Source organism: Theropithecus gelada, chromosome 5 (genome assembly GCF_003255815.1).
Source record: "Theropithecus gelada isolate Dixy chromosome 5, Tgel_1.0, whole genome shotgun sequence".
Classification (NCBI taxonomy): Eukaryota; Metazoa; Chordata; class Mammalia; order Primates; family Cercopithecidae; genus Theropithecus; species Theropithecus gelada.
Window position 1 is genome coordinate 105,203,231 of NC_037672.1, and position 19,445 is coordinate 105,222,675.

The 19,445-nt window shown below is 38.4% G+C and overlaps 1 protein-coding gene across 2 annotated transcripts in view; it reads right to left on the reverse strand.

Moving 5' to 3' along the window:
* The window catches only part of PAPSS1 (3'-phosphoadenosine 5'-phosphosulfate synthase 1), a 110,215-nt gene that overhangs the window by 40,749 nt on the left and 50,021 nt on the right, over positions 1-19,445 (reverse strand). For both annotated transcript variants that reach the window (XM_025385130.1, XM_025385131.1), the window contains 4 exons: positions 7,889-8,002; positions 4,807-4,918; positions 2,683-2,888; positions 1,482-1,617 (listed from right to left, as the gene is read on the reverse strand). In XM_025385130.1, coding sequence (XP_025240915.1) covers positions 1,482-1,617; positions 2,683-2,888; positions 4,807-4,918; positions 7,889-8,002 — 568 coding nt within the window. The remainder of the gene's footprint in view (positions 1-1,481; positions 1,618-2,682; positions 2,889-4,806; positions 4,919-7,888; positions 8,003-19,445) is intronic.

Here is a 19,445-nt window from a genome sequence, read left to right on the forward strand (position 1 = left end):
ACACATAACTGCTAGGTGGTGAAGCAGAGTCTGAACACAGAACTCTGAATGCCTACCAGGAGCATTCTGGAGTTCACTGACACTAACACAAACACAAATGAAATGCCTGCTCTTTCCCAGTTGTTCTGCAGTTGCTTGGAATGAGGGTTTCTGGTTCACAAACACGGCTTGGTGGCCAGCTATATACCCCAAAAAGGCAAACACATTCACCTGCCCTTTCTCAGCCACATCCATCTGATTTCTACACAGAAAATATGAAAGAGAGCAGCACCAGTGCTTAGGGCCAAACCATCTCTGCAGTGGGTGGGAATTAATTAGGAGCACAACTGCAGGATGCTTCAAATTTTAAGGCTTAAAAAAGCCTCCCCAAATCTACAGTGAATGCTGTTCCCTGATACAGAATCTTCAATTTGCAGGTATAGAAAGAGTATGGGTGCATCAAGGTAAGCACATCATTTACCCCCCTCTGTGTCAAAGACCTAATAGCAGGAAGTTTGATATAAAAATCCTGTCCTGGAGTGCTTTATAATATAGAAAGCAGTATTATAAAGAACAGCATCTGCAGCTTCTCTATTCTCCTCTTCAACAACTTTTTCTGTTATTGTTTAATGTCTCTCTCTTCTATACCATAAGCTCCTAGAGTACTTATTTATGGATCCTCAGCACATGGCATACTGGCATATAAAGATTCACAAACATTTTTTAAATGAAGTGAACATGGTAAAAGTTCCATTGTTCTATTATTTGCTGCGATACATGACATTCATATATTGGAAGTACACAGTGTATATCTGGTGATGTTAGGCTTAACCAGCTGATTCTTCCTTGTTAAGTTTCTTTTACTTCTGTAATTCTATACCAAAAATTTGTACCCAAAGACAGTTTGATGAATTGTTTTGAGAATTATTTCTACACACAGTGTTGTTTCTTTTAATTTTTGCTTTAAACAACTTTCTCTGTTGTTTAAATCATGGTCATGTTTCATTGCTACAATGGTATGATACGATGCTCATATATCATTATTTGCTGTGATACATCACCATATATACACTGTGCACTTCCAATATATGAATGTCACGTAAAACATTCTGAGATACATGACATTCATATATATATATATGTGTGTGTGTATATATATATGTCATGTAAAACATTCTGACATAAAAAGCATATTTATATGAGTGAATTATTCAAATAATATTCTATAGTTCCATTCAGCTTTAACATGTGAGTTTTATAATAAACGAAAGGTAAATTCTATATTAGCATCTAGCTTCCAGAGTATTCAAAATAATGTCAAATCAAGTTATACCACTATAATGAAACTACACAGGTTTTGATTGACTACCTTTCTTTACATATTCCACTGCTATATTTACCTGTACTCATCATTGTTTTACATTTTAGTAAGCACTAGAAAAAATCTTCTAGAACTTTCTCTCCAAGCCGACCCCTATTAGGTAATTAAATCCATGTCTTACCAGCATTCATATCTTTAAATTTCTGCTTTAGCTCAGTAGGAGTAAGACGATACTGATCAAGACCATCATTCCAATAAACTCGATCCAAGACTTGAAGATCTCCTCCAATCAGCCAATCTCCTTGTTCCATAACCATCTAATAGGAAGAAAAAAAAATTTAATGGAAACGGAGATCAAAATAAGTAAAAACATTTCTCTCATATAAGCTAAACACAGTCATTGTAAGCTACTCTCATCTTAAATGAGGTAAATCTGACTTATCAACTAAATTGACATTAGAAATGCTATAAAATTAGAATCGATTTTGTGATTTCCCAGAAAACTTGTGAAATAACTATCTTTACATATGAAAGGCAAACAAAAGCAATATGAATAATTATACCTTTTCAAGTAACAAAAACATTCTTTTCATTATTATTGTACATTGATTAACAGAACAATTTGTAGCCCTCAGTCATCCCACACTCTGTGTTCTCCAATCCTAACCTTTTGAAGAATTAATGATCATTGAGTTAGATAAAAATTCATGCCTTCCAGTCTCCACACCACCTCAAATTTCTTACAATTTTACTACTTTCTTTCCCTGCATCTGAAAGGAGGAGCTATTACCCTCCAGGACCTGTTCATTTTTGCAAGGCAGCTCCAGCCCTCCTTTTCCCCATGAGGCTTTGGCTTATGTGCCAACAACGTGCCCAGCTTCTTTCTCAGTCCACCTTAACACACCTAACAACTGACAGAAATTTGACTTCAATAACATTCCACATACAACATACACACATAATAAATGAGGTACTTTGATGAGAAATTATATTTCACTGCTTTCACAAACCACCCTGGTGAGGGCTCCCTTAGCCTCTACCTCACATGCTCATTATAAGTACACGCCTAAGCATACGACAAGACTGTATACTCCAAGAGCTGAAACACTGTGCCAGTGGTGTCCCTGGCCCTGCATTCCCAGCATCAGCACCTAGCTCAGTGCCATGTATATAATAGAGATTTAAAATATGTTTGCTGAATAAATATTTATCTGGACCAAAATGACAAGAGCATAAACACTCATCACACTAATCTAAGGTCCACTCTCTATTCTGCAAAATATTAACAATTCCAATGAAAAGTCAATACACAGAAAATGCCCACATTTCAGCACAAACGTCACTGGCAAATCAAGATAAAATGCGCGAGGTTTTTCCAGCACCTTAATGTAGGGGTGGTTCTTGCATGTTGTTCCCCACTGTCTGGCACAGCGCTCCTCTTTCCTGTGCTCAAAAAACTCTGGATTGCGAAGAATGGCCACACGGCGGCCCTCATACATCAGAGCAAATGCTGTACAGCCATCCAGCCTCTCTTTATCTTCATGAGTAGCAGTCAGAACTATAGGTACTGACAAGTTAATGACACCTCCTGCAGAGCACAAAAGAAAATGAAGCACACAGCTTGGATTACTCAACAGGCTTTACTTACATCCACCTTTCACTTCAGGGGACACTTTTCAAATAATAAAAGGCTGTGGGTCCAGTGACAGTATTCAACTGGTACTTGGCACAGAAAAACGAAAGACAGAACAAGCTATAAGGAACAGGGAGAATAAGCAATGAGCTCAGAAGTTAAAAAAAAAAAAAAAGCAAAAATTAAAAGAATCAAATTGTCTTTGGGTACATTTTGGTATAGAATTACATAAGTAAAACAAACTGTTTAACAAGAAAGAATCAGCTGGTTAAGCCTAAAATCACTAAATATATATTGTGCACTTCCAATTTTCCAATATATGAAACAAAGAACTACGATTCTGGGCCTTTTCAGGAAAAATTTACATCCTTGTTGATAACAGGATGACATAATAACTATAATTTATGTGACAAGCTGATTAAGTATACTTGAGTATCCTTGAGATAGGAAGACAGAACTATCCAAAAAGTCTTTTTTTAATACAGTCAAATTCAAACTGATATCAGCTATCACTAACCAAGAAATAAAGACAGTAATGGTTGCATTTAAACCAAAATGTGTTGTCAGTGATACTAAAGGCACAGTCTCAGCATGCAACCTTGCAAGCTGTAAACATCTTTTTTCTACTCATCATCTATAGGTTAGAAAAATAAAAAAATGTGCTCTCATATTCACATCTGGACTATTTATATACTAAAGAAATCATATTTTTGGACATTCTTTGAACAAAGTATGTCAACCAGAGTAATGAAAACTGCTTGGCTGCTTTTTAAATTACTACCACTAGGTAAAGTGTAACATGGAAAATGAATAGGTAGATTTGCACCAAGTCCAAGACTAAATCATTATAAAGGAGGTAGTCCACAAGACTTTGCAATTAGTTCCAAGGAAGAAAATCAAAATGTATTATTTAATCTTTATGTTCTTGTGATAAAGTTTCTTGAGAAGAATGATTAGGAATTATGTTTTCTAATATCTATTTCACCACCCAGTTAAAAGAAGTCACAAAACAAAAAAACTTGGTAGCAATTATAGTAGGGTTCTGTGACATTTAAAAATATTTTCATAAGGTAGTAAATTAATCTTACCAACAGTATACAACACAAAATTAAAGGCTGCTGGATTATAATGATAATATGTTGGACATCTTTTTTTTTTTTTTTTTGAGACAGAGTCTCGTCCTTTCGCCCAGGCTGGAATACAGTGGCACCATGATCTTGGCTCACCACACCCTCCACTTCCTAGATTCAAGCGATTCTCCTGCCTCAGCCTCCCAAGTAGCTGGGATTAGAGGCACAAACCACCACCTCAGGTGATCCACTCTTCTCCAGTGATCCACTCGCCTCAGCCTCTCAAAGTGCTGAGATTACAGGCGTGAGCCACCGTGCCTGGCCAACATCAACTTCTTTGACAATTTTTTGTTAATATTTTAAAAGAATAGAAAGGACCACATTTTTAGCCACATATTTCAGAATTCCTTAACTAGGACTCCACAATTCCTCATTAGAAGGCTCAAGCATGAGCTTCAGTACCACAAAAAGCAGCACACACATGCCCTGGGTGGGAAGCAGCTTTCCACAGTGATCAGGCAAAAACAGCATAGAATAACTGTATGTGTTTTACAATCCATCCTCAGCCCTGATCCCTAGATTTCCCTTTCTCTCTAAAATAAGTAAGAGTCAGGAAAGGGAAAAACAAAAATGAGGTATCATGATTCACTTAAATAAAGTGTTTGGTACTGATATAACTTAGTCTTATAAAGCTACCTCTACTAAGATGTTTCCCTACTACTATTTGTAAACAGTGACAAATCTCTGCAACTACACAATTTCTCTGCCATATATAATATAATTTTGAATGTAAAATGTCTTACCATCCAGAAGACAATCAAAATGAAGGCACTGCAAGTACTCCCTCTCTCTCATAAAGCCATTCAATGGGGTTGCCCAACCTTCTGCCAAAACCTGCACCCACTGCATATCCACCTAGTAAATTTGAAAGTAAAGCAAAATTTTCTATTGCATGTATATATAAGCAAAAGCAGTGATGATCTTCAGGAATTTAATTTTGAAAGCAATGGAAACAAACAGTGTAAGGATGAGTATAGATTATACCAAACTAACAAAGAATAAGGGCACTAGGAAAACATTTCCTTTTCCTATTAAATTTAAATAACATTAGGCCTCCAAATATTTCTAATAATGACAGCCTCTCCTAAACTCGTGGTTCTCAACCTTTACCTCAAACCCCTGGAAAGCTTGCTAAAATGATGATTGCTTCACCTGCAGAGTTTCTGATTCAGTCAGCTTGCTGTGGAGAACAAGAATCTGTATTTCTAAAATGTTCCCAGAAAATGCTAACAGTGATGATCTAACACTTTGATAACCACTGTCCCTAACCAAGAGAAACTTTATGGCCAGATGAGGTGGCTCACGCCTGTAATTCCAGCACTTTGGAGGCCAAAGCAGGCAGATCACCTGACATCAGGAGCTCAAGACCAGCCTGGCCAACATGATGAAACCCAGTCTCTACTAAAAATACAAACAATTAGCCAGGTGTGGTGGTGCATGCCTGTAGTCCCAGCTACTTGGGAGGCTGAGGCATGAGAATCGCTTGAGCCAGGAATCGCTTGAGCCCAGTAGGTAGAGGTTGCAGTGAGATGAGATCACACCACTGCACTCCAGCCTGGGCAGTAGACTGACACTATGTCTCAAAAAAAATAAAAAATAAAAAAAATATATGGCCTTAGGAGACAAGGAAACTCAAATGACCAATAAATGTATGCAAAAGATGGTTGTGCTCATAAATCATCAGGGAAATGTAAAATGATGGCATAATCATTTCACAGAGAAGACTTCAACTTTATCTATAAAGCTGCATTTTATTTGACAGTTTGGTACCTCTACAGTGCACCTAAGCACACGGCTTATGATCTCCAAAAGGAACTAGGGCTGGTTGGAGAAAAGGCTGAGTCCAATTATAGGACTAGAGGGTACAAAGTGAGCCTGGAACATCTTGCTCAGCCAGGAAGCAAGGAATCTTTCCAAGATTAACAAAATCTTGTTGGAAAGACACAGGCATCACCCCACTGGCCAGCTAAGACCATTTAAACTTCAAAACGGAAATATTGGCTGAGGTCACTTGACATACAATAAGAAGAGCCTTGGTCCATCAAGTGACTTGCAAAAAAAGTGACCATAAAGTACTGTATTCTCTGTATTCTAAAAAAATGTGTATAGAATTAAGTACCTTCTGTTCTGTGGTCTTGTTAGAAAAAAAAAAAAAAAAAGGGAAGCCACTGTACTCCAGTCTGGGCAACACAGCGAGACTCTGTCTCCAAAAAAAAAAAAAAAGGAGAAAATTTAAATAAAATATTTTCCAAGAAAAGTCTCTTTTACCCATGACAGAGTACTCTTCATTTTGCAAGACTATTATTTCTTGAACTTTGAGATTTTTAGCATATCCCATCAGAAAATTAAAGGACCAATGAACAATGTACTTATCGTTAACGTAAGCTGGATATGCTCATTTTTTAACTGGGCATACAGCAGTGGCTCTCCATTGAGAAAGATAAAGCACCTGGCCGAGTGGTGTGCAGTAAAATGCAGCCTACTCTTTACTCCCGGAGTATGTTTGCCAATGTGTTCCACTGCAAAATCAAATACTGGTAAAGTACTCTCCTGCTTCAATTCACAGGAAAAAAATTGTATTCATGGAGAAATTTTTTTTTCCAAAACCTTTGATGGTGGCTACTACTTGTTTCTACTGGAATTCAATTCTAGATGGTATCTGTTAGGGGTTGAACGTCTGTGTCCTCTCAAAATTCCTATATTGAAGCCCTAACTCCAATGCTACCATACTTAGAAACAGGGCATGTGAGGAGGTACAAAGAATGGCAGTGTGCCTTCCAGATGCTCTGCCAACTGAAGAAATTTGAGAACCAATGAATTGAAAAAAACATTCCATTTAGAAAAATCTACTGTCTTTCTGGATTCTAGAATCTGACATGTAAATTTATAGTCATTCATTCTCCTTCTCTCTGCCTTTGTCTGTGTGTATTCACTCCATGCAGTCTGTAAACAACAAATTCTGTTGTTCTTTTGTAACAGTTCACTTCCTGAGCTGCTCTGCTCTGTGTTCTCCCTTCTTGTCATTCCCTGGGATGTCCTGGTTTCTGGTCAGAGACCCAATCACACACACAAAGTGCACCAATATAATTTACTCCCATCAGGGATTTCGGTAACGACTTAAAGAGTCTTTCTTCAAGCCTAGAAGTTTTGTTTTGTTTTCCTTTCTCCTTACTTTCAGATGTGGCACTTCCCTGGGTATTTTGGGTTTTTACTATATTAAAAGAAAGGATGGGGAATCCAGCTTCCAGTCCAAATACTTTTAATCTCCCTTTTTTTAAAGTATACATAAATTATAAAACTTAAAATTCTCTAAGATTTGAAAATGATAAATTATAGTTTCCATTCTCATCATGCTTAACTAAGCAGTTGTTTTGGGAAAGACAGCTAATGATATCATCAGAGCTAAGATACACAATAAAATTATTCTTAACAATATAAGATGGAGAGAGTCAAGTTTTGGCAAGGGATTAGAAAATATGTCTGAAGGGGAGAATGTTTACTTAATAAGTATGGATTAGTATTTCTTGACCTTTTAGGACACATTATTTCTGATATGCCTAAAGATCTCATATAATATTTGTTCTTTGATAGTTCAAAATAAATAAATATTATTACTCAAAGCAAATCAAAATCACGGTAATTTGGGAACGTGGTTGCACAAATTAAACACATTCCCCATCCTTAGAAATTGTGATATATACTACAACATCTTTGCCCCCCAGCTAATACCACCCCAGGCCTCAAATACTGCTGTAAGTCACAAATTTAACAAACTACTGTACATAAGGCTGTATCACTTGGTGTGAAAAGCAACAAAGAACTTACTTTGTTAATTTTCAGTGCTGGTAATGTTTCCGCATCTGTTTTTGCCAAATGAAGTTTATTTTCTGGCACATATAGTTCTTTTACTTCATAAGATGCATCCACAGGTACAATATCCTACATAACAACAGGAGTACAATTTAAATGTTTGGTTCAAGAATTAAGAGTTCACCAAAGGTATCTTAATGAAGAAAATCTCTCAAAATGAAACCAAAAAGTAGTATTAAAAGAAGGCTGTGAGTGCTATGTTCCCCTCAATCAATACTCTCAAGCAGATAGTATCCCACATACAAGAAGTAATTAAGCACAATGTCCCATTATCTACTGGGAAATAATAAATTCCTAAAATATACTACATATGTCAAAATCAGGCAACTACAAATGAGAGGTGGTCTCAAGTAAGAGGTAACAACAAAAAGAATTTGGAAACAAGCAAACAAAAACCACCTGAACCATCACACTTATTATCTTTACCATATCATGAAACCATTTTATTCCAGCTTTTATATATACCTTTATCACCACTGTCAGGAAAGCCACCTTTTACCCACACAACACAGTATTCTAGAATGTCAGCTTTACTTCCACCACTGTGGTTTGAAAATCAGAACTTTTTGATCCCACATGAAATGCAGCCTGGAATTTTTATCCAAGTTCCATGTACTCATTTATAAAACACTGGGATGGTGTTTTTCCCCATTTATACTACAAGTACATATTTGTGAAAACAACATAACCATTTACATACTGCTCATTAGGAGCTCTTTACAAGGTTTGTTCACAACACTTGACATATCCCTAAGCATAATTACTAAATGTGTCTAATCACTTTAAACACATCTGTCAGGTAACCTCTACAACCATGAAAAACTGGCACTGATGGAGGGCTTTTCATAGATGTGTCCAACACTTTGTTATTCGAAATAAAGTAATTCTCAAAAGAATGAGAAGATAAGCCAAAGACTGGGAGAAAAATATGCTCAAAAGGCATATCTTTAGATAAAGGACTGTTATCCAAAAATATACAAAATAAACAATTAAAACTCACCAATAAGAAAATGAACAACCAAAATTTAAAACTGGGCAAAAGACCTGAATAGACATCTTACCAAAGAAGATACAGATTATAAATAAGCATATGAAAAGATGTTCAACATCATTAGGAAATTGCAAATCAAAACAAGACAGCACAATACACCTATCAGAATAGCCAAAATCCAAAACACTGACAACATCTAATGTTGCCAAGGATGTGGAGCAATAGGCACCCTCGTTCATAGCTGGTGGGGATGCAAAATGGTACAGCCACTTTGGAAAACATTTTGCCAGTTTGTTACAAAACTAAATATACTCTTACCAGCAATTTCACTCCTTGATATTCACCCAAATGAGATGAAATCGTACCTCCACTCAAAAATCTGCACAGGGTGTTTAAAGCAGCTCTGTTCAGAATTGCCAAAAGTTGACAGCAACAATGTGTCTTTAGTAGGTGAATAAACAAACTGTAGAACATCTAGACAATGCAATATTAGTCAACACTAAGAAGAAATGAGCTCCATGAAAACATGGAAGAACCTTAAGTGAGAACTGCTAAGTGAAAGCAGCCAATCTGAAAAGGGTACAGACTATATGATTCCAACTACATGACATCAATTTTGCTGTGAACCTGAAACTTCTCTTTAAAAAAGTCTGCTTTTTTAAAAAACAATAACAAACAACAAAAAATTAATTCAAGATGAAAGAACTGGATTTTTAAGGACACTCTCCACTATTTTTCCTGAGGAATAGATGTTCTTTAGAAAGAAACTTCAATTTATATTTGGTCTTACATGATATGTTCAGTAGGAAAAAAAAGGCAGATACGTCGATCAAAGCCACATGACTTCATGAAAGACCTAGGTGCTACCACTCAACCAATCAACAACTATGGGTTCTGAAAACCTAAAAAGAACTATTCTCTTACATTTCTCCTACTTTCTCACACATCCTGTTTCCTCAAAGACAGAACAAGAGACAGTTCAGCAATGGCTAAATATGTGCCGAAATCAGGCTCCTCCTACTGGTAAATTCAAAGTCTCTGTCCTGTCTAATAATTAAAAAATAAATAAGTAAAAGAAGAACAAACATCAAGGAAAAGAAAAAGAAATGTTAAAATCAAAAGACAGATAAGAAATAAACACTGCTATACACAATAGCAAATTCAGCCAGCTGCGCTGTTCCTCGGGTGCAGACATGAACGGCATTTTCTGGAGGCCCCTTGTCCCTCCAGGGTCTCACTGTTCACAGGAGGAAAGCAGAAAAGTGTGTGAGGCACAAACCCAGCACAGCATTAGACACTTCATATACCTGCCAAATCTTCTGCAATTAAGCTTCCAGCAGGCATCCATAGCTGAAAGCTAACTATTGTGTTTACTGAGGGTAAATAACACATGAGGGCATTAAAAAATAATGGTGAAGGAAGAATGCTCCACCAGCTGCTTCTGTGTGCTCTTTGTAGATACAAATATGAATGATACAACCAGGTACTAATAGGGCAGATTATTTCTAATGAACCCACACTATAGAGGGCATGTCTTAAATTTTGCCAAGGAGTTCAAAGCAGTGACAAGTAAATATACATAGTTTATACATAATACCAAGAGGAGAAATCACATATAGAAGAAAAAAAGGACTCTTCCTTAAATCCAGCATGAGATACAGCTTATCTTCCAACTCCAGAATTATTTTAATACATTTATTTTAAATTATAAAATAGCAGCAAAGAGAACTTGGGAATGAGAAAAACAAATCACCCTGTATCCCAGATATGGTTATCATTGCCATTTTTCTATCTTCCCTTTGATCTGGTCTCCATCCATAGGCACATCACAGGACAAATGGTAGTTTAGCAGTCTGTACAAAGCCTATTATTTCAAGTAGAAAATAATAATTTAGAGTCAATTTTTCCTGGAATGACAATATGATGTGCATTAAGTGAACTACACATACATTCCGTATGTTCAATTAGCTTCTTGGATATGTAAAGCCTCCACAGATGCCTTGAGGCATACAGATTCTCTGCAGCTACAAAGTAAAGAATTGAAATCCTCTATACTAGGGGGAGAAAACACTAAACATAACAAGTTACACAAAAAGTCAGGCACTCATTAGGACTTTTGTGAGGAAGAGTATGATACGGTTTCACTTGACACTTACATATTTACATAATCACAAAGCTTCAGGGGCATAACATCTTCAAAACCAACAAGATACAAAAAGCAACAGGGGTCTATAGGTCAGTTATTTCCAATATTCTTATCACTAAGAATATGAAGTAAAAAAAGAGGGCAGAGGCTGTTTATATTTAAGATCTGAGTTCCAATTCTAAGAGTGCAATCTTAAGCATCTTACAACGTATCTCCCCAGTTGTTTAAAAAAAAAAATACAGAAAGATACACACATACATGTTACAGGGCTGTTGTGACAATCTAGTGACTCAAAGTACCTGAACAGTGGAGGATAACATTAGTGAGAACTGACTACACCACCACACATTGTTCTAAGGGCTTCAGGTGAATTTTAATCCATTAATCTTCACACAGTCCTACTTACGAAGGCAGAAGAAACTACTGCTATCCCCTCTTTACAGAGGAAATCGAGGCCCAAGAGAGGTCAATGACTTGACCCAAATCCCTGCAATACTGTCTTTCAATGGACTTAACACAAAAAGAATACTCAATAATTAGACTACATTTGCTACATGCCAGGAACTGTTTAAGCACTCGGCATATATCTACTCATAGAATCCTCTGCACAATCCTGAGACAGGCACTTTAATTATTTCCCATTTCACAGACGAGTGAATTGAAGCCCAAGAAACTAGACTATATCTTCCAAGGTCATATAGTTGAGAAATATTGAAAACTAAGGTATTAAGTATTTTGTCACACAAATTTTTCTTATTTTCATGATTTTATTAAACATAATTCCCAAGTTTTTAATCAGCACGTGATCTTTCAATGCGTTGCCAAGGTTCTAGAGAAAAATAAAAGATATTCAATATTCCAGTTAGGCCTAAACAGTTCTACTAAAGACAAGTAGGTAATTTGCAACCGACTGTTCCAAACCCTGCCACTGTGAATAATCAAGAACCTCCATTTCCACTACTGAGTATCCCTTAGCAGGATACGCAGCCTGGGAACAAATGACAAAGGACTCCAGAGAAGAGAAGAATCTCATTCTCAACTTCAATGATAAGAAAAACTCTATATAAAACTTTCTTTGCCATCTTTGAAATGTATATTATTGTAAGGATGCGATATCTTTTTGTACGCTGACTATGGGGCTTGACTAGTCTCCCCTAGGTTTACTGCTGAAAATTGTCACAATCCTAGAGAAGCAGAGGAAAGCATGCAGCAGACACATCTTCTGATTTTTACTGGCTACAACAAGGCATGTTTAGCTGGTTTCCTAAACCAGCATCCCTAGTTCAGCTCACAAAGACTGAAGACCAGCAGCAGTGTGCATGGCCCAACGCAATGCTCCAGGCACAGGGCTGGGGCTATTCTCTTCCCTCCACCCCGAAGCCCCCACAATGCCTAGAGCACACTCAGGTGCGTCTCTGCTTCCTCTGAAGAGATGTCCCAAATAGGAACTCTGCACTAACGAATATTTCCATAGATGATGTCTAGATGTCTACCATCACCTTCCAACTACATCCCCAAGTTAAAAAAAAAAAATGTACAAATAATTTGCGATCAAATCTGTCTCCAAGGTAACTATTTTGAACACGAAAACGACAATATCTATACTGTAAGCCCCATCAAATTACTGAAATGTTTTGTGCACTAATAAAGTTATTCATAATTGAGCATAAATTTTTTATTAATGTGCTACTTTACATGTATTAACAAAGGTTATAACCACTTTCTTTTCAAGAAAGGAAATTTTTTCATTATTTTGTTTTTGAGTCAAAATAACGTTTTCATTAGAAGCATTTCATGAAACTCTTCCCTTTTCAAAATTCACACCAACAATATTTTTAAATGGATTTTAGCCTCACAACTTCAATACAAAATTCTTCTCATACCTAACCAATGCCAAAATAAACATTCAAAAGGTTGCTACTGTTTTTCTCTTCTAAAAAAGATACATAGAGTGAATGTTTTGGGAATTAATGCAAAAATAGCATAAATCAAGAGGAACTGGGAGCATCTGCTCAGTCTGTGGAAATGTGTTATATACAGATTCTATGTGTAAAGACAAAAGGACTCAGTCTCTAACAGGAATATAAAAAGAATCTTAAACATGCAGATGCTGCCAGCTTCTAGCACATTCCAGTGACAAATCTCAGTTTCCAAAACCACTACTAAACATCTGAAAGGAGCAAAACCACCTCAAAGTGAGACAAGATATCTGGACAACAGAAAGTTGAAGTCCCTGCCACATGAGCTATCCACTTTATTTGGGATTCATTAGGATTTCCACAGACAGAGCTATTAGAAACAATGTGCTCTTCTTCAATTTGTACATATAAAACCCTTTGTTTCATGAAATGTCCTTTAAAACACAAATAGATCCCAAGCCAGGCCAGGAAAAAGTCTGCACATACCTGGACACCTCACCTCCAATCTGAAAGCTCCAGTCACCCAGCACTGAAGGGGGCTCAGGGAGGTCCTAGGAGTCCTCCTGAGCAGGGGATCAGTAAACGACCTACACTCTACTATTAATGAGAGGTGAATTCTGTAACCTGTAAGTCTAGAGATATTATAAATTTATAAGTATTATTTTAATTTTAAAATGTAACACAGGGTACCCAGAACGTTTTTTGTTTGACTTTGACAGCCTAAGATCTAACATATGTTGTATCTAGAAACAGACAACTGTTTTTGTTTTCACCTGGAAACTGGCAGGCAGGGCAAACAACACGCACTACATGAAAGTGGTAGCTCTCGCCTCTCATTTTAATCTTCCTAAAGAACTCTGAACGTGTTAATACAATGATTCCACATTTTAAGTTTTCCTTTAAATACTTTCTGTACTTTTTTCTTGAGCCAAATCTGCCCAACAGATTTGAACACAAGGGCACATTCATATTTTTATGTAACTATTAAATTTGTATTATCTAAACTACATGCATCCAAAGCATGAACACCAAACGACATTCTGGCAACACTTTAAAACTAAGCTGCAAAGTCTGGCTTTTATGTGCAGCATAAAACCCACTTAGCGCACTAAACCACCATTTCTTAAAAAGACAAACCTTTAAATAATTTATAGCACTAGTAAATCTAGAGTTCCTGGTAGATTTTAAAACAGTATTTAAAATATCACTTTAGATTAAAACCAGCAGCAAGAAGTCTACTTCCTTATGTCATAACAAGCCAAGTTAAAATGCAATACTAGCAGGCCATCTAGTGACCAATTTAGGGTCTAGGAAAATAAAAAATCCTGATTTGTTAGTGTCTTCTATTTTCTTAAACAAATACATACCAAACAAAGAAAATGAAGATGCTGTGAGAAAACGCTGAGAAATGCAGTCTTTATATGAATGACACTTTATCTATCCCGATTATATTACATAGTCACAGTGAAAGAGAAGGCAACCCAGAAAATGACAGAGAATTCTTAACTTTATGTAAAGTACCCATGGTAACCAAAGGACCCATCATCCCATATTATCCATTGTACAGCATACTAAAAACATTTTTCTTGGACAATGAAATACTGTATCTTACTGAAGACCATTAAACTCTTCCAGTTACAATTCACTTCCGAAGAGTTTCTCCAAAGGAATACAGAGCAACAGATAAAAGCAAACTCTACCTACCACTATTATTTCCATGAAGACAGTGCTTTTCAAACACCTTCATTCTCTGGGAAGTCCCAGACTATAGTACTTTCTTCTCTCTAATAAAAAGTGGTATACAATGGGAAATATATAGTGTTTGGTCTTTGTCCTCAGTTCTTGGCACAGAGCTCCTAAAACCCTTGAAATCCCCTAAGTGATCAATGTGTCTCTGGAGTGCTGAGGAGAGGACTCTTGGCTGAAGACAGCTTCATGATGGCGGCTGGGACCAGAAAGTCCAAGTCACCATCACAGGGTTGAAACTTTCAGCCTCACTCTTCTCCCCTGACCTCTGGGGAGCAGAAAGGCATTAGAGAGATTGAGTTCAATCACCAATGGCCTATGATTTAATCAAACATGCAACTTAAAGCCTACATAAAAACCTCTAAATGATGGGGTTCAGAGAGCTTCCCGGTTGGTAAGCACACGAAGGTACTGGGTGGGGGGTGGGGTTGAAGATCATGGAGAAAGCATGGAAGCTCTGCCACCCCTTCCCTGCACATCTCTTCCATCTGGCTGTTACTGAGTCTATAAGAAACTGGGAGTAGCAAACAAAGCATTTTACTGAGTTCTGTGAGTTGTCCTAGCCAATGATCAAACCTGGTGTGGGGACAAGGTAGGGAGGTAGGAAACCTTGGATTCATAATCAGCCAGGCAAGAAAGTGGGTAGCCTGGGCACCCATTTGGGCTGGGATCTAAAATAGGGCAGTGTATAGGAGTGAGCCCTTAACCTGTGAGGGCTGAGCTAACTCCAGATAGCTAGGGTCAAAACTAAATTGAATCACTGGATACCAGATGATATCAGAGATTAAACAAATTGGTTATTGTGAGGAAAAAAGTCTTCAAAAGTCTTACAGGGGGGGCGCGGAGCAAGATGGCCGAATAGGAACAGCTCCAGTCTCCAACTCCCAGCGCGAGCGACACAGAAGACCGGTGATTTCTGCATTTTCAACTGAGGTACTGGGTTCATCTCACTGGGGAGTGCCGGACGATCGGTGCTGGTCAGCTGCTGCAGCCCGACCAGCGAGAGCTGAAGCAGGGCGAGGCATTGCCTCACCTGGGAAGCGCAAGGGGGAAGGGAATCCCTTTTCCTAGCCAGGGGAACTGAGACACACAACACCTGGAAAATCGGGTAACTCCCACCCCAATATTGCGCTTTAAGCAACCAGGCACACCAGGAGATCATATCCCACACCTGGCCGGGAGGGTCCCACGCCCACGGAGCCTCCCTCATTGCTAGCACAGCAGTCTGTGATCTACCAGCAAGGCAGCAGCAAGGCTGGGGGAGGGGCAGCCGCCATTGCTGAGGCTTAAGTAGGTAAACAAAGCTGCTGGGAAGCTCCAACTGGGTGGAGCTCACAGCAGCTCAAGGAAACCTGCCTGTCTCTGTAGACTCCACCTCTGGGGACAGGGCACAGCTACACAACAACAACAACAACAACAAAAAAGCAGCAGAAACCTCTGCAGACGCAAACGACTCTGTCTAACAGCTTTGAAGACAGCAGTGGATCTCCCAACACGGAGGTTGAGATCTGAGAAGGGACAGACTGCCTGCTCAAGTGGGTCCCTGACCCCTGAGTAGCCTAACTGGGAGACATCCCCCACTAGGGGCAGTCTGACACCCCACACCTCACAGGGTGGAGTACACCCCTGAGAGGAAGTTTCCAAAGCAAGAATCAGACAGGTACACTCGCTGTTCAGAAATATTCTATCTTCTGCAGCCTCTGCTGCTGATACCCAGGCAAACAGGGTCTGGAGTGGACCTCAAGCAATCTCCAACAGACCTACAGCTGAGGGTCCTGACTGTTAGAAGGAAAACTATCAAACAGGAAGGACACCTACACCAAAACCCCATCAGTACATCACCATCATCAAAGACCAGAGGCAGATAAAACCACAAAGATGGGGAAAAAGCAGGGCAGAAAAGCTGGAAATTCAAAAAATAAGAGCACATCTCCCCCGGCAAAGGAGCGCAGCTCATCGCCAGCAACGGATCAAAGCTGGACGGAGAATGACTTTGACGAGATGAGAGAAGAAGGCTTCAGTCCATCAAATCTCTCAGAGCTAAAGGAGGAATTACGTACCCAGCGCAAAGAAACTAAAAATCTTGAAAAAAAAGTGGAAGAATTGACGGCTAGAGTAATTAATGCAGAGAAGGTCATAAACGAAATGAAAGAGATGAAAACCATGACACGAGAAATACGTGACAAATGCACAAGCTTCAGTAACCGACTCGATCAACTGGAAGAAAGAGTATCAGCGATGGAGGATCAAATGAATGAAATGAAGCGAGAAGAGAAACCAAAAGAAAAAAGAAGAAAAAGAAATGAACAAAGCCTGCAAGAAGTATGGGATTATGTAAAAAGACCAAATCTACGTCTGATTGGGGTGCCTGAAAGTGAGGGGGAAAATGGAACCAAGTTGGAAAACACTCTTCAGGATATCATCCAGGAGAACTTCCCCAACCTAGTAGGGCAGGCCAACATTCAAATCCAGGAAATACAGAGAACGCCACAAAGATACTCCTCGAGAAGAGCAACTCCAAGACACATAATTGCCAGATTCACCAAAGTTGAAATGAAGGAAAAAATCTTAAGGGCAGCCAGAGAGAAAGGTCGGGTTACCCACAAAGGGAAGCCCATCAGACTCACAGCAGATCTCTCGGCAGAAACTCTACAAGCCAGAAGAGAGTGGGGGCCAATATTCAACATTCTTAAAGAAAAGAATTTTAAACCCAGAATTTCATATCCAGCCAAACTAAGTTTCATAAGTGAAGGAGAAATAAAATCCTTTACAGATAAGCAAATGCTTAGAGATTTTGTCACCACTAGGCCTGCCTTACAAGAGACCCTGAAGGAAGCACTCAACATGGAAAGGAACAACCGGTACCAGCCATTGCAAAAACATGCCAAAATGTAAAGACCATCGAGGCTAGGAAGAAACTGCATCAACTAACGAGCAAAATAACCAGTTAATATCATAATGGCAGGATCAAGTTCACACATAACAATCTTAACCTTAAATGTAAATGGACTAAATGCTCCAATTAAGAGACACAGACTGGCAAACTGGATAAAGAGTCAAGACCCATCAGTCTGCTGTATTCAGGAGACCCATCTCACACGCAGAGACATACATAGGCTCAAAATAAAGGGATGGAGGAAGATTTACCAAGCAAATGGAGAACAAAAAAAAGCGGGGGTTGCAATCCTAGTCTCTGATAAAACAGACTTTAAACCATCAAAGATCAAAAGAGACAAAGAAGGCCATTACATAATGGTAAAGGGATCAATTCAACAGGAAGAGCTAACTATCCTAAATATATATGCACCCAATACAGGAGCACCCAGATTCATAAAGCAAGTCCTTAGAGACTTACAAAGAGACTTAGACTCCCATACAATAATAATGGGAGACTTCAACACTCCACTGTCAACATTAGACAGATCAACGAGACAGAAAGTTAACAAGGATATCCAGGAATTGAACTCATCTCTGCAGCAAGCAGACCTAATAGACATCTATAGAACTCTCCACCCCAAATCAACTGAATATACATTCTTCTCAGCACCACATCGTACTTACTCCAAAATTGACCATATAATTGGAAGTAAAGCACTCCTCAGCAAATGTACAAGAACAGAAATTATAACAAACTGTCTCTCAGACCACAGTGCAATCAAACTAGAACTCAAGACTAAGAAACTCAATCAAAACCGCTCAACTACATGGAAACTGAACAACCTGCTCCTGAATGACTACTGGGTACATAACGAAATGAAGGCAGAAATAAAGATGTTCTTTGAAACCAATGAGAACAAAGATACAACATACCAGAATCTCTGGGACACATTTAAAGCAGTGTGTAGAGGGAAATTCATAGCACTAAATGCCCACAAGAGAAAGCAGGAAAGATCAAAAATTGACACTCTAACATCGCAATTAAAAGAACTAGAGAAGCAAGAGCAAACACATTCCAAAGCTAGCAGAAGGCAAGAAATAACTAAGATCAGAGGAGAACTGAAGGAGATAGAGACACAAAAAACCCTCCAAAAAATCAATGAATCCAGGAGTTGGTTTTTTGAAAAGATCAACAAAATTGACAGACCACTAGCAAGACTAATAGAGAAGAAAAGAGAGAAGAATCAAATCGACGCAATTAAAAATGATAAAGGGGATATCACCACCAACCCCACAGAAATACAAACTACCATCAGAGAATACTATAAACACCTCTACGCAAATAAACTGGAAAACCTAGAAGAAATGGATAATTTCCTGGACACTTACACTCTTCCAAGACTAAACCAGGAAGAAGTTGAATCCCTGAATAGACCAATAGTAGGCTCTGAAATTGAGGTAATAATTAATAGCCTACCAACCAAAAAAAGTCCAGGACCAGATGGATTCACAGCTGAATTCTACCAGAGGTATAAGGAGGAGTTGGTACCATTCCTTCTGAAACTATTCCAATCAATAGAAAAAGAGGGAATCCTCCCTAACTCATTTTATGAGGCCAACATCATCCTGATACCAAAGCCTGGCAGAGACACAACAAAAAAAGAGAATTTTAGACCAATATCCCTGATGAACATCGATGCAAAAATCCTCAATAAAATACTGGCAAACCGGATTCAACAACACATCAAAAAGCTTATCCACCATGATCAAGTGGGCTTCATCCCTGGGATGCAAGGCTGGTTCAACATTCGCAAATCAATAAACATAATCCAG